At 44.2% G+C, this 14492-nt stretch overlaps 1 protein-coding gene across 1 annotated transcript in view; it reads left to right on the top strand.

Annotated features, from left to right (window-relative positions):
• LOC121586946 (beta-chimaerin-like) overlaps positions 1–14492 on the top strand; it is a 68417-nt gene that overhangs the window by 4631 nt on the left and 49294 nt on the right. Inside the window, exons 2-3 of the mRNA XM_041904026.2 lie at positions 7806–7844; positions 11907–11962. Of these exons, the coding sequence (XP_041759960.1) occupies positions 7806–7844; positions 11907–11962 (95 nt within the window). The remainder of the gene's footprint in view (positions 1–7805; positions 7845–11906; positions 11963–14492) is intronic.

Genomic DNA, 14492 nt, shown 5'->3' with positions numbered 1-14492 from the left:
AGAAGAATAGACCGTTGATGAAAGCCGTTTCCCAGACACTGACTTGCACTGTATATTATACTCCAATGGGAAGAAAAAAAAGTGATCAGTGATATATTTCACAATCATTTTTCATTCCCCTGGATGAAAAAACAATTTGTGGCCGTGCTTGTGCGGTGCACTGATCTGAGAGAACACTCCTCCGCATTCCTGGCACAGGAGAGCTGAGTAGTGTGCACCAGCACACTGTTAGTCACACAGCACTCAGCAAACACTCTGCCCTACTCTGGCTGGGAGTATATGGAGGGATGCAGGATGAAAGTGTATATTGTCTTCTGCCTTAGGCCTGCAACCACACCATTGGATAGGAGCAGAGGCAGGATTTGTGTCTCATAGGCTGCATCCCTATGTAGTGCCCTGGCCCACTAGTGCACTATATAGGGAATAGTGTGCCATTTGGGCCGCAGACACAGTCTTGCAAATGAAGAGAGCAATCTGTTCTTAAACGTTGTCCTACAGATGTTTCTGTCAAACTCTGTTCTGCATCACATAGCCATTCACATACGGAGTGGAGTGGAGTGGAGTGGAGTGGAGTAGAAACTGTTACTAGTCATGTTTAGTCTGGCTTCAGGACAGTACTGGTGTCAACAGATAAAGATTACATTTTTTCACATTCTAGTAATTTTAGCAGGTTATCACCCTCTAGTGACTTTAAAAAAACAATAACTAAACAGTCGTATGTTTTTATGAAAACAGACAAACTAGCCTGATGTCCCCATACAGAGATGGGGTGAGTTGCTTAATGCAACATGCATCTGTCGTCTATCTCTCCATTCATTATTAATTAGAAACCCTGGTTCCCTCAGTGGCTTCCACCAGGCAGCCAGGGAATCACATTACCAAACAATGTGTTTCCCCCTAACTGATGAAGCCTGGCCTGGGCTGATGCTAACCTAACCAGCATACTGAGTCTGCAGTCAGAAGGGTTCTCTAACCCACCAAACTTGTATTTATTATGGATCCCCATTAGTTCCTGCAAAGGCAGCAGCTACTCTTCCTGGGGTCCAGAAAAATGAAGGCAGTTATACAATTTTAAAAACATGACAATACATTCATAACAGATTTCACAACACACTAAGACCCTCAGCACAAACACACACACACACATTTATTTATTCACACTTGTGTACACACTGTACGTGTGATTGTGCATACCTGTGCGTGCACCTGTGTGCGCACACACACACACATCTGTGCATACCTGTGCACACACACACACACACACTGGATGGATATGCTTGTTTTAGAGCAGTTTGCTGCACAGACGGTCTCCCTACAGGGACGGTGCTACATCCCTATGATCTGACGCTCAGTGGTGTGTGTGTGTGTGGCCATCTGTTTGGTTGGGTCTAGCTGTCCATATGGATAGTGATGATGGTGAGAGGAGGTTGGGGCCTCTTTCTGAGATGTGTGAATAGGAGTGTTCTAGGGCGATTCCACACCAGCTGGAGCGGAAAATATTTTTGGTATCTCAAATTGTTCTGGCAATTCTCACACAGGAACTTCATTGGGAGGAAGGATGTTTAACATGCTTTTGACATTTTGTATCTACCCCCCCCAAAAAAATCATGATGAAATTAGCCATTTTAGGCCCTTTTTAGACCTAGACATGCTTCCTGTAAAGACCCTATGATCTTTGAACCGTACATGATACAGACACCATCTTGGAGTCATTATACTCCTTATAGTGTGCTCTAAAATATGGAGAATGTCTAGATTCTGAAATACACATTTTCACATTCATTTATTCTACATAAAAAATATGAATATCTCAACTACCCTTTTTGATTTTGCTTATATTTAGACATATTATTTAACAATATACTCTTCAAACATGTCAAATTTCCAGAGTTATTATTTTTTAAAGAATCTAGACATACTCCATATTTTAGAGCACACTATAAGGAGTATAATGACTCCAAGATGGTGTCTGTATCATGTACGGTTCACAGATCATAGGGTCTTTACAGGAAGCATGTCTAGGTGTAAAAAGGGCCTAAAATTGCCAATTTCATCATGATTTTCTCAGAAATGGTTTGTGATACAAATGTAAAAAGCATTTCAAACATCCTTCCTCCCAATGAAGTTTCCATGTGAGAATTGCCAGAACAATCTGAGATACCAAAAATATTTTCCGCTCGCGTGGAATCTCCATTTTGTTAAATCTTGCTTGAGCAGAAGTTCTCTCAGGGGAGAACGTCTTTGCTAAGCTTGATCTTTATTCATCTCTTATTCTCTTTGCTTCCAAAGCAAACACCCCGCCGAGAACACACACACACACACCGCTGTAATTATTTTATAAAATTCTTCCAGGGACTGGTGAGTAATGGAGGGAAATAGGATATTAATTGTATCTGTCTGTCTCCTGAGGGGACAACCCTTACCCTCCGGCTGTGTGTGTGTGTGTGTGTGTGTGTGTGTGTGTGTGTGTGTGTGTGTGTGTGTGTGTGTGTTCTCTCACTATTCTCCCTCCACAACACACACAGGCAGCAGGAGTTCAATTTTCCCTATTTGAAATTCGGTCACAAATCAGTATATCTTCTAAGGCTTTCCTAAACCCTTTCTTAGACCTACATATACAGTACGCTCCACAAATCATGTCATATTATTTAGGCGTGTAATAACATGTCCTAATATCTTGTGCTTTGCCAAATGTAGCATAACCCTTATACCATCCATTTAATGAGCTTAAAGTCCTTTAGAGTAGTGTACGTCAGCTCTGGGCCTGCCCTGAAGGACCTCCACCCCCTCACCCCCCCAGACAACCATTCCAGAATAACCCGTTATTCAAAAGAATAGTAAGGAAAAGTCAGTGTTTGGCAAGGTAACCAAAATAAATCACCTTCTCCAAATGATCTGCAGTAGAATCATTCATTTTGATTGTTTGCCAGAGCAGAGACACAATGACCAAGCGGTACTGGAGCGGCGAGTCTAGGTCCAAGAGGCTTCTTAACAGCTTCTACCCCCAAGCCATAAGACTCCTGAACATCTAATCATGGCTACCCATACTATTTGTATTGCCCCCTCTCCCCCTCTTTTACGCTGCTGCTACTCTCTGTTTATTATCTATGCATAGTCACTTTAATAACTCTACCTACATATACATATTACCTCAATTACCTCGACTAACCAGTGCCCCCACACATTGACTCGGTACCGGTATCCCCTGTATATAGCCTCGCTATTGTTATTTTTACTGCTGCTCTTTAATTATTTGTTACTTTTATTGCTTATTATTTTATATTGTATTTTTTGTGTAATTTTTCTTTTTTTGGGTATTCTTTCTTAAAACTGCATTGTTGGTTAAGGGCTTGTAAGTAAGCATTTCACTGTAAGGTCTACACCTGTTGTATTCAGCGCATGTGACAAATACAATTTGATTTGATTTGACAATACATTTCCCCCCAAAGCAATCTAACCACACTGGAGTATATGGAGCCGGATGGCCAATCAATTTTATACGAATCAAGCCGTGTTCTGAAGTGCCTGCGTTTTGAGTTAGGGAAAGTTTGTCCATAAAAAGTCTCTCTTCTGAGTGCTGATTAGATCTATTGAACAAAGGCTTTGTGACACATACAGTATATCACTGTAGACATAGTGTGGTTACGTCCCAAATGGCACCCTATTCCCTTTATAGTGTGCTACTTTATACCTGGGCCCATAAGGGAAGTGTAGTGAATTGGTTGCTATTTGAGATGCAAACTAGATCTTTTGAACAAAGGCATTTGGTTTTTATCAGTCAGATGTATGACTGTAGACACAGAGTACAGTATTTTTCGTCCCAAATGGCACCCTATACCTAACCCTAACTCTAGCTTCATGACCACATCCTGGTTCAACCCTAGCCTAATCCACAACCCTAACTCTAGCTTCATGACCACATCCTGGTTCAACCCTAGCCTCATCCACAACCCTAACCCTAGCTTCATGTCCACATCATGGTTCAACCCTAACCCTCAACCACAACCGTAACCCTAACCCTAGCTTCATGTCCACATCCTGGTTCAACCCTAACCCTAGTCTCAACCACAACCGTAACCCTAGCTTCATGGGAATAGGGTGCCACTTGGGATGCACACTGAGTATGTGCCATGAAGTGCTTTGAAAGGCTGGTCATGGCTCACATCAACACCATTATCCCAGAAACCCTAGACCCACTCCAATTTGCATACAGCCCCAACAGATCCACAGATGATGCAATCTCTCTTGCTCTCCACACTGCCCTTTCCCACCTGGACAAGAGTAACACTTACGTGAGAATGCTATTCATTGACTACAGCTCAGCATTCAACACCATAGTGCCCTCAAAGCTCATCACTAAGCTAAGGATCCTGGGACTAAACACCTCCCTCTGCAACTGGATCCTGGACTTCCTGACGGGCCGCCCCCAGGTGGTAAGGGTAGGTAACAACACATCTGCCACACTGATCCTCAACACTGGGGCCCCTCAGGGGTGCGTGCTCAGTCCCCTCCTGTACTCCCTGTTCACCCATGACTGCATGGCCAGGCACGACTCCAACACCATCATTAAGTTTGCCGACGACACAACAGTGGTAGGCCTGATCACCGACAACGATGAGACAGCCTATAGGGAGGAGGTCAGAGACCTGGCCGTGTGGTGCCAGGATAACAACCTCTCCCTCAACGTGACCAAGACAAAGGAGATGATTGTGGACTACAGGAAAAAAAAGAGGACTGAGCACGCCCCCATTCTCATCGACGGGGCTGTAGTGAAACAGGTTGAGAGCTTCAAGTTCCTTGGTGTCCACATCACCAACGAACTATCATGGTCCAAACACACCAAGACAGTCGTGAAGAGGGCACGACAAAGCCTATTCCCCCTCAGGAGACTGAAAAGATTTGGCATGGGTCCTCAGATCCTTACACATTCTACAGCTGCACCATCGAGAGCATCCTGACTGGTTGCATCACGGCCTGGTATGGCAACTGCTTGGCCTCCGACCGCAAGGCACTACAGAGGGTAGTGCGTACGGCCCAGTACATCACTGGGGCCAAGCTTCCTGCCATCCAGGACCTCTATACCAGGCGGTGTCAGAGGAAGGCCCTCAAAATTGTCAAAGACTCCAGCCACCCTAGTCATAGACTGTTCTCTCTGCTACCGCACGGCAAGCGGTACCGGAGTGCCAAGTCTAGGTCCAAAAGACTTCTCAACAGCTTCTACCCCCAAGCCATAAGACTCCTGAACAGCTAATCATGGCTACCCGGACTATATGCACTGCCCCCCCCACCCCATCTTTTTACGCTGCTGCTACTCTGTTAATGATTTATGCATAGTCACTTCAACTCTACCCACATGTACATATTACTTCAACTAGCCGGTGCCCCCGCACATTGACTCTGCACCAGTACCCCCCTGTATATATAGCCTCCCTACTGTTATTTAATTTTACTTCTGCTCTTTTTTTTCTCAACACTTTTTTTTGTTTTATTCTACTTTTTTATAAAAAATAAATGCACTGTTGGTTAAGGGCTGTAAGTAAGCATTTCACTGTAATGTCTGCACCTGTTGTATTCGGCGCATGTGGCCAATAAAATTTGATTTGATTTGAGTACGCACCTCAAAGCTCTCACATGAAAGTGGCTGTATGGAAATTGCCAATGATGACAACAAAACAGTCAGAGTGTGGTTAACATAGTGATCCAGTGGACCGGTCACTCACTCAGACAAAACTTACTGTGAGTTGTCATTGTCTGGTTGGTTCCTCAGAGCCCCGCTCTCTGCCAGTGACTGTACTACAGTAGGCAGGTCTGGTCTGCCAGTGAGTTTAGTGGTTGTGTCCTAAATAGCACCCTACTTCCTTTTCTAGTGCACTACTTTTGACCAGTGCCCCTATGTTGACTATAAATATAATGCACTGTAAAGTGAATAGGGTGCCATTTAGGACAGAGAGAGAGAGAGAGCTCTTCTTGACTCTCTCAGGTGTGCCTGTGGTAGCCCTAGGGTAGTCAGTAGTTAGCGTGCAGCCCGTCCCCTGGGGGTGAACAGTGGGTCGGCATATTGATCCCTTGACTGATGTCCCTGGGTGTTTTAAATGAAGTCAGTGTCTCTTCTAACTTAATGTGATTCATTGTTCACACATGCAATTACTCCAGCTGTCAGTGACATCCTTCCACCGGGAACAGCAGAGAGATATGTGAGCCTTGTGATGCATTAATGCCACGTTCCATCATTCCACCTGCTTCAATATTATTAGCTACGTTTACACAATGATACCTTGCTAAGCGTCTGTAAGATAGTAGAGGACTTAGCCCCACAGTAGGTCTCTACGTTTCTGGAATAGTTGTCATGCACAGCCTTGCCAGCCTAAGATCCATAGTATAGCCATACTAATTCATTAGATCTGCCTATATACTGTAACAGTACAACATGACTATGTGAAGGTACTTACGGAGCATATAGTAGGTAGTATATTATGCAGGAGGAAGTTGGACCAACTTATGCATTACCAAGGGAACACTGTGGGCATGATGAGAGAGTACAGGAATAAGAAATTGTGGTTACATTATTCTGCATTAAACACAAACCTCAACCGTCGATGCAATTAAAGTAGCACATTTCCCCTTAGGATACAGCGGATCCCATGGGTGTTGGGCTGGAAATTGCATTTCCACGTTTTCTAATTTGTTTTGCCCTTCTTTGGTAATGAATACTGTGTATCATCATCATGGCATAATGCTAGCCTTGAAAGGTGTTTATAAAGATGGATCTATCTGTGAAGAAGGGACATATCCCTGGGCTGCACCAGGTATTATAGATCTGTTGACTGGCAACCTTGTCTGCATCCCAAATGGCATCCTATTCCCTACATAGTGCACTACTTTTGGTCAAAAGTAGTGCACTATGTAGGGAATAGGGTGCCATTGGGACACAGCCTGTTAACTAAAATAATAAGGTGGACATGTGTATTGATTTTCCTTGAAGCAGGGGGACTTAATGAAACTGTATTCACTCACTGAGCAATGAGTATCTCATGAGGCTTCACAGTGTGAATAAACCCTGTGTATAATTATGACTGAGACATAAACAACTATGAAATAACCATGGTGACGATGAGTTCATAATCCATTCAGAGTAAATGTAACTGGGCCACAGAGAGACATGAGAGATTTGACAATTCACCCAAGAAACAAAGAATACATGCCTGTTTTCTAACCCTTTACCCTTCTAACTCCAGTCTTTCTAGTTCTGAACACTCGCTCTCTTTCTCTCGCTCTCTCTCTCTTGCTCTCTCTGTCTCTTTCTCTCGCTCTCTCTGTCTGTCTCTTTCTCTCGCTCTCTCTCTCCATTCAATTCAATTTAAGGGCTTTATTGGCATGGGAAACATATGTTTACATTGTCAAAGCAAGTGAAATGGATGAATAAAAGTGAAATAAACAATAAAAAATGAACAGTAAACATTACACTCACAAGTTCCAAAAGAATAAAGACATTTCAAATGTCATATTATGTCTATATACAGTGTTGTAATGATGTGCAAATAGTTAAAGTACAAAAAGGAAAATAAATAAACATAAATATAGGTTGTATTTACAATGGTGTTTGTTCTTCACTGGTTGCCCTTTTCTTATGGCAACAGGTCACAAATCTTGCTGCTGTGATGGCACACTGGTATTTCACCTAATAGATATGGGAGTTTATCAAAATTGGATTTGTTTTTGTGGGTCTCTGTCTGTCTCTCCCCCCCCCCCCTCTCTCTCTCTCTCTCTCTCTGACCACTGACCCACCTCCTGTGTTGTTGTTTCAGATCCTGAGGATTACCAACCGCCCATATGGAAGTCTTACTGTAAGTATCTAAAGTACTGTTTATCCAGTGTGAAGTCATTGGTTGTTGATGAGGAATGTGGAACGCTAGAACCCTAGTCATCATGGCCACCAGGCTGCTGCATGTCACTACAAAGGACTCTTTATGTGATCATATCAGGATATTAAAGCATAAATACTTTCATCTGTTATTACAGTTAGTGTGTACAGTGAGGCTTCTTGGGATGCTCCATGCTTCAGCACAGCTTCTTGTTATGTTAGTTCTCTCTCCTCTCCAATCTTCTCTCTTCTAACGCCGGCTGAGAGATATTTTTAGAGCTCACTATGTCTTCGTCATGTTCGTGGAAGATATCCTGTGTGTGTGTGTGTGTGTGTGTGTGTGTGTGTGTGTGTCCATGTATCCGTGGAAGAAGTCCAGGTCTTGCTGGTTGATGTGAGTTGTCCTGACTAAAACAAAAACTCAAAGTCAGGAGTCTGCCTTCTCCCGCATGGAAAGTCTGTTGTGGGGAAGATTCAGTGCAGAGACTTAACCTTTTACACAACAACACTACTCCCAATGCTGTGTTACATCACAATGAGGAAACAGCACGACTCCCAATGCTGTGTTACATTACACAGAGGAAAGAGTTCTCGGCAACAACACTCTTGTCTTTCTTCTAATCCTGCATCGTCCACCATTCTTAGGATGCGTCCCCAAATGGCACCCTGTTCCCTAATTAGTGCATTACTATTCTCTATTTAGTGCATTACTTTCGCACTAAATATGTAACCATGTATAATTTTGTGTTCTTCACCAATAAAGCTGTGTTATAAAAAAAGTAGTGCACTATGTAGGGAATAGGGTGTCATTTGGGATACACTCTTAGTGTCATACACATTCTTATTGCATGACATAAGTATAGTGTAATCTCTATGTCTACAGTAATGCCCTACAGAATAGGTACATTACCACAGACAATGTGCCTAGTGTGCCCAGCTCAGCTCAGATATATTCAACTGTCGCAGGCTTAAGCATTTGATGTGATTCATGTCACTCCACTACACGTTTCATCTCCATTCCATTTTCAACAGTTTCGCTGATTTACACCCAAAACTCTTTAAGCACACTTAATCCATGATGGCAGCTCGGCTCAGCGCTGCTGCTACGTGTGTCACTGGGTTACTTTGGTTGCATCCTAAATTAAACCCTATACCCTATTCCCTATGTACTGTAGTTCTGGGCTCTGGTCAAATGTAGTGCAGTACATAGGGAATAGGGTGCCATTTGGGATGCATCCTGTGTCTCCCCATTGTGTCCCAGTACTAGGATTAATAGACACTGTTAGCATCCTATGGGCCCTAGCATACTATGGGCCCTATGGTCCCTGATCAAAAGTAGTGCACTACATAGGGAATAGGGTGCCATTTGGGATGCAGCCCTCTGTGAAATATCCATTGACATTCACACATAGGGTTTGGTGATAAACGGGACCTGTCATATAAACCACTGAGAGAGAGCAGCCTATGGATATCTTCGACTTCTCTAATGGCTCCTGGTGTTCCTACTGTTCCTTGTTGACTTTGCTCGGAGTTAGGCAACAAGTGAGCCAGCCGTCTTTGAACCATACTGTCAGTGGCCATACAGAGACTGTGTATGCTGCATATCCAATATTAGAGCAACTATAACCTTCTAACTGTCCGTTAGGAAGTTTAACTCCTCAGAATCTAGTGCCCCTTCCAAGTCCTGCTGGGACCACTACACGCAAACATGTTCCATGGTTAAAAATAATGTTATGCATGTGACAGGGAGTTGCAAGAGGTGTGCATTGGGTTGTTATTAATAACTGTGTAACTCAAATAAATGATTAGACATCTGCTTGAGCATATAGCGCAAGGCAAATAACTTGTCAGGTGGATGGGTTATCTTGGCAAAGGAGGAATGTTCACTCACAGGGATGTAAACAAATTAGTGCACAAAATTGGAGAAAGATAAGCTGGACCAGCCTGTTAGCTGTGGAGTGAAAATAGGATTTAAAGGAGATGAATACATTGGTGATGGCTGTACTGTAGTGTTACTGTATGTCCTTAGCTATCAGTGTCCAGCTGATAACCCCATACAGTGCATGAATGAATACATTACTAATCTTTATTGTCCCATAGGGAAGTAATGCATGAATTAGTGTGTGTGTGTGTGTGTGTGTGTGTGTGTGTGTGTGTGTGTGTGTGTGTGTGTGTGTAAAGGGGTCTACGCAAAAGGAGCAGAAGGAGGTCTGTTTGTGCGTCTGAATTTTCGGAACGCGACGCAAACGGACCTCCGTCGGCTTAGTTTCCGTAGACTGTGTTGAGGCCTTAAGGCTGCATAACTCAATAAGCGTACATATACATATCTATACATATACAGTGAGGGGGAAAAAGTATTTGATCCCCTGCTGATTTTGTACATTTGCCCACTGACAAAGAAATGATCAGTCTATAATTTTAATGGTAGGTTTATTTGAACAGTGAGAGACAGAATAACAACAACAAAATCCTGAAAAACGCATGTCAAAAATGTTATAAATTGATTTGTATTTTAATGAGGGAAATAAGTATTTGACCCCCTCTCAATCAGAAAGATTTCTGGCTCCCAGGTGTCTTTTATACAGGTAACGAGCTGAGATTAGGAGCACACTCTTAAAGGGAGTGCTCCTAATCTCAGTTTGTTACCTGTATAAAAGACACCTGTCCACAGAAGCAATCAATCAATCAGATTCCAAACTCTCCACCATGGCCAAGACCAAAGAGCTCTCCAAGGATGTCAGGGACAAGATTGTAGACCTACACAAGGCTGGAATGGGCTACAAGACCATCGCCAAGCAGCTGGTGAGAAGGTGACAACAGTTGGTGTGATTATTCGCAAATGGAAGAAACACAAAATAACTGTCAATCTCCCTCGGCCTGGGGCTCCATGCAAGAACTCACCTCGTGGAGTTGCAATGATCATGAGAACGGTGAGGAATCAGCCCAGAACTACACGGGAGGATCTTGTCAATGATCTCAAGGCAGCTGGGACCATAGTCACCAAGAAAACAATTGGTAACACATTACACCGTGAAGGACTGAAATCCTGCAGTGCCCGCAAGGTCCCCCTGCTCAAGAAAGCACATATACAGGGCCGTCTGAAGTTTTCCAATGAACATCTGAATGATTCAGAGGAGAACTGGGTGAAAGTGTTGTGGTCAGATGAGACCAAAATCGAGCTCTTTGGCATCAACTCAACTCGCCGTGTTTGGAGGAGGAGGAATGCTGCCTATGACCCCAAGAACACCATCCCCACCGTCAAACATGGAGGTGGAAACAAGCTTTGGGGGTGTTTTTCTGCTAAGGGGACAGGATAACTTCACTGCATCAAAGGGACGATGGACGGGGCCATGTACCGTCAAATCTTGGGTGAGAACCTCCTTCCCTCAGCCAGGGCATTGAAAATGGGCCGTGGATGGGTATTCCAGCATAACAATGACCCAAAACACATGGCCAAGGCAACAAAGGAGTGGCTCAAGAAGAAGCACATTAAGGTCCTGGAGTGGCCTAGCCAGTCTCCAGACATTAATCCCATAGAAAATCTGTGGAGGGAGCTGAAGGTTCGAGTTGCCAAATGTCAGCCTCGAAACCTTAATGACTTGGAGAAGATCTGCAAAGAGGAGTGGGACAAAATCCCTCCTGAGATGTGTGCAAACCTGGTGACCAACTACAAGAAACGTCTGACCTCTGTGATTGCCAACAAGGGTTTTGCCACCAAGTACTAAGTGATGTTTTGCAGAGGGGTCAAATACTTATTTCCCTCATTAAAATGCAAATCAATTCATAACTTTTTTGACATGCGTTTTTATGGATTTTTTTTGTTATTCTGTTCAAATAAACCTACCATTGAAATTATAGACTGATAATTTCTTTGTCAGTGGGCAAACGTACAAAATCAGCAGGGGATCAAATACTTTTTTCCCTCACTGTACATATCTATACATATACATATACATATCTATACATATTGTGGCCTCAGCAGTGCAGCCATTCTAATACTGAATACTATGCTTTTTACCTGACAGTCCATGTTTGTCACTTACAGTGTACCAGCTCCAGCAGGAAGCTCCTCGGCCCAAGAGGATCACCTGCCCTCAGGGGGTCAGTACTGTATATCACTTAACAATATACAGTGCATTCGGAAAGTATTCAGACCCCTTGACTTTTTCCACATTTTGTTACGTTACAGCCTTATTCTAAAATGGATTGTAAAAAATGTTATCAATCTATACACAATACCCCATAATGACAAAGAAAAAACAGGTTTTTAGAAATGTTTGCAAATTTATAAAGAAAACAACAATTGAAATATCACATTTAAATAAGTATTCAGGCCCTTTACTCAGTACTTTGTTGAAACACCTTTGGCAGTGATTACAGCCTTGAGTCTTCTTGGCTATGACGCTACAAGCTTGGCACACCTGTATTTGGGGAGTTTCTCCCATTCTTCTCTGCAGATCCTCTCAAGCTCTGTCAGGTTGGATGGAGAGCATCGCTGCACAGCTATTTTCATGTCCATCTAGAGATGTTCGATCTGGTTCAAGTCCGGGCTCTGGCTGGGCCACTCAAGGACATTGCATTGTCTTGGCTGAGCGCTCTGGAGCAGGTTATCATCAAGGATCTCTCTGTACTTCGCTCCGGTCATCTTTCCCTCGATCCAGTCCCTGCCGCTGAATAACATCCCCACAGCATGATGCCGCCACCACCATGCTTCACCATAGGGATGGTGCCAGGTTTCCTCCAGACATTCAGGTCAAAGAGTTCAATCTTGGTTTCATCAGACCAGAGAATCTTGTCTCTCATGATCTGAGAGTCCTTTAGGTGCCTTTTGGCGAACTCCATCGGCCTGTCATGTGCCTTTTACTGAGGAGTGGCTTCCGTCTGGCCACTACCATAAAGGCCTGATTGGTGGAGTGCTGCAGAGATAGTTGTGCTTCTGGAAGGTTCTCCCATCTCCACAGAGGAACTCTGGAGCTCTGTCAGAGTGACAATTGGGTTCTTGGTCACCTCCCTGACCAAGGCCCTTCTCCACGATTGCTCAGTTTGGCCGGGCAGCCAGCTCTAGGAAGAGTCTTGGTGGTTCCAAACTTCTTCCATTTAAGAATGGTGGAGGACACTGTGTTCTTGGGGACCTTCAATGCTGCAGACATTTTGGTACCCTTTCCCAGATCTGTGCCTCGACACAATCCTATCTCGGAGCTCTACGGACAATTCCTTCGACCTCATGGTTTTTGCTCTGACATGCACTGCCAACTGTGGGACCTTATGTAGACAGGTGTGTGCCTTTCCAAATCATGTCCAATCAATTGAATTTACCACAGGTGGACTCCAATCAAGTTGTAGAAACATCTTAAGGATGATCAATGGAAACAGGATGCACCTGAGCTCAATTTCGAGACTCATAGCAGAGGGTCTGAATACTTATGTAAATAAGGTATTTCTGTTTTCGCTTTGTCATTATGGGGTATTGTGTGTAGATTGATGAGAAAAAATAATATTTAATACATTTTAGAATAAGGCTGTAACGTAACAAAATGTGGAAAAAGGGAAGGGGTCTGAATACTTTCCGAAGGCACTGTAAGATACACCACCATTCTCTACCCTTCTCCCAAAGTCTGCACTTCTCAGAATCAGGGGGGCAACCATATAGACCACATTATTTTCTGATAGGATGCCTGCTCTGTTGTGATAAAAAGAGGTTAGGCAATTGGCAGGATTAGAGACGGAGTTGCTTAGTCAGAGGGAGACACAGACACACAGAGAGAGACTGACACAGAGAGAGACTGACACATAGAGAGGGAGACAGACAGACACAGAGAGAGGGAGACAGACAGACACAGAGAGGGAGACAGACAGACACAGAGAGAGGGAGACAGACAGACACAGAGAGAGGGAGACAGACAGACGCAGAGAGAGACTGACACAGAGAGACTGACACAGGGAGAGACTGACACAGGGAGAGGGAGACAGACAGACACAGGGAGAGGGAGACAGACAGACACAGAGAGAGGGAGACAGAGACACAGATAGACACAGAGAGGGAGGCAGACAGACACAGACTGACACAGAGAGAGGGAGACAGACTGACACAGAGAGAGGGAGACAGACTGACACAGAGAGAGGGAGACAGACTGACACAGAGAGAGGGAGACAGACTGACACAGAGAGAGGGAGACAGACTGACACAGAGAGAGGGAGACAGACTGACACAGAGAGAGGGAGACAGACTGACACAGAGAGAGGGAGACAGACTGACACAGAGAGAGACTGACACAGAGAGAGACTGACACAGAGAGAGACTGACACAGAGAGAGACTGACACAGGGAGAGACTGACACAGGGAGAGACTGACACAGGGAGACAGACAGACACAGGGAGAGGGAGACAGACAGACACAGAGAGAGGGAGACAGAGACACAGATAGACACAGAGAGGGAGGCAGACAGACACAGACTGACACAGAGAGGGAGGCAGACAGACACAGACTGACACAGAGAGGGAGACAGACTGACACAGAGAGAGACTGACACAGAGAGAGACTGACACAGAGAGAGACTGACACAGAGAGAGACTGACACAGAGAGAGGGAGACAGACCGACACAGAGAGAGGGAGACAGACAGACACAGAGA

The sequence above is a fragment of the Coregonus clupeaformis genome, unplaced genomic scaffold, assembly GCF_020615455.1.
Source record: "Coregonus clupeaformis isolate EN_2021a unplaced genomic scaffold, ASM2061545v1 scaf0452, whole genome shotgun sequence".
Lineage (NCBI taxonomy): Eukaryota > Metazoa > Chordata > Actinopteri > Salmoniformes > Salmonidae > Coregonus > Coregonus clupeaformis.
The sequence above is the reverse complement of the archived record's forward strand: the minus strand, read 5'-3'. Positions and strand labels throughout refer to the sequence as shown.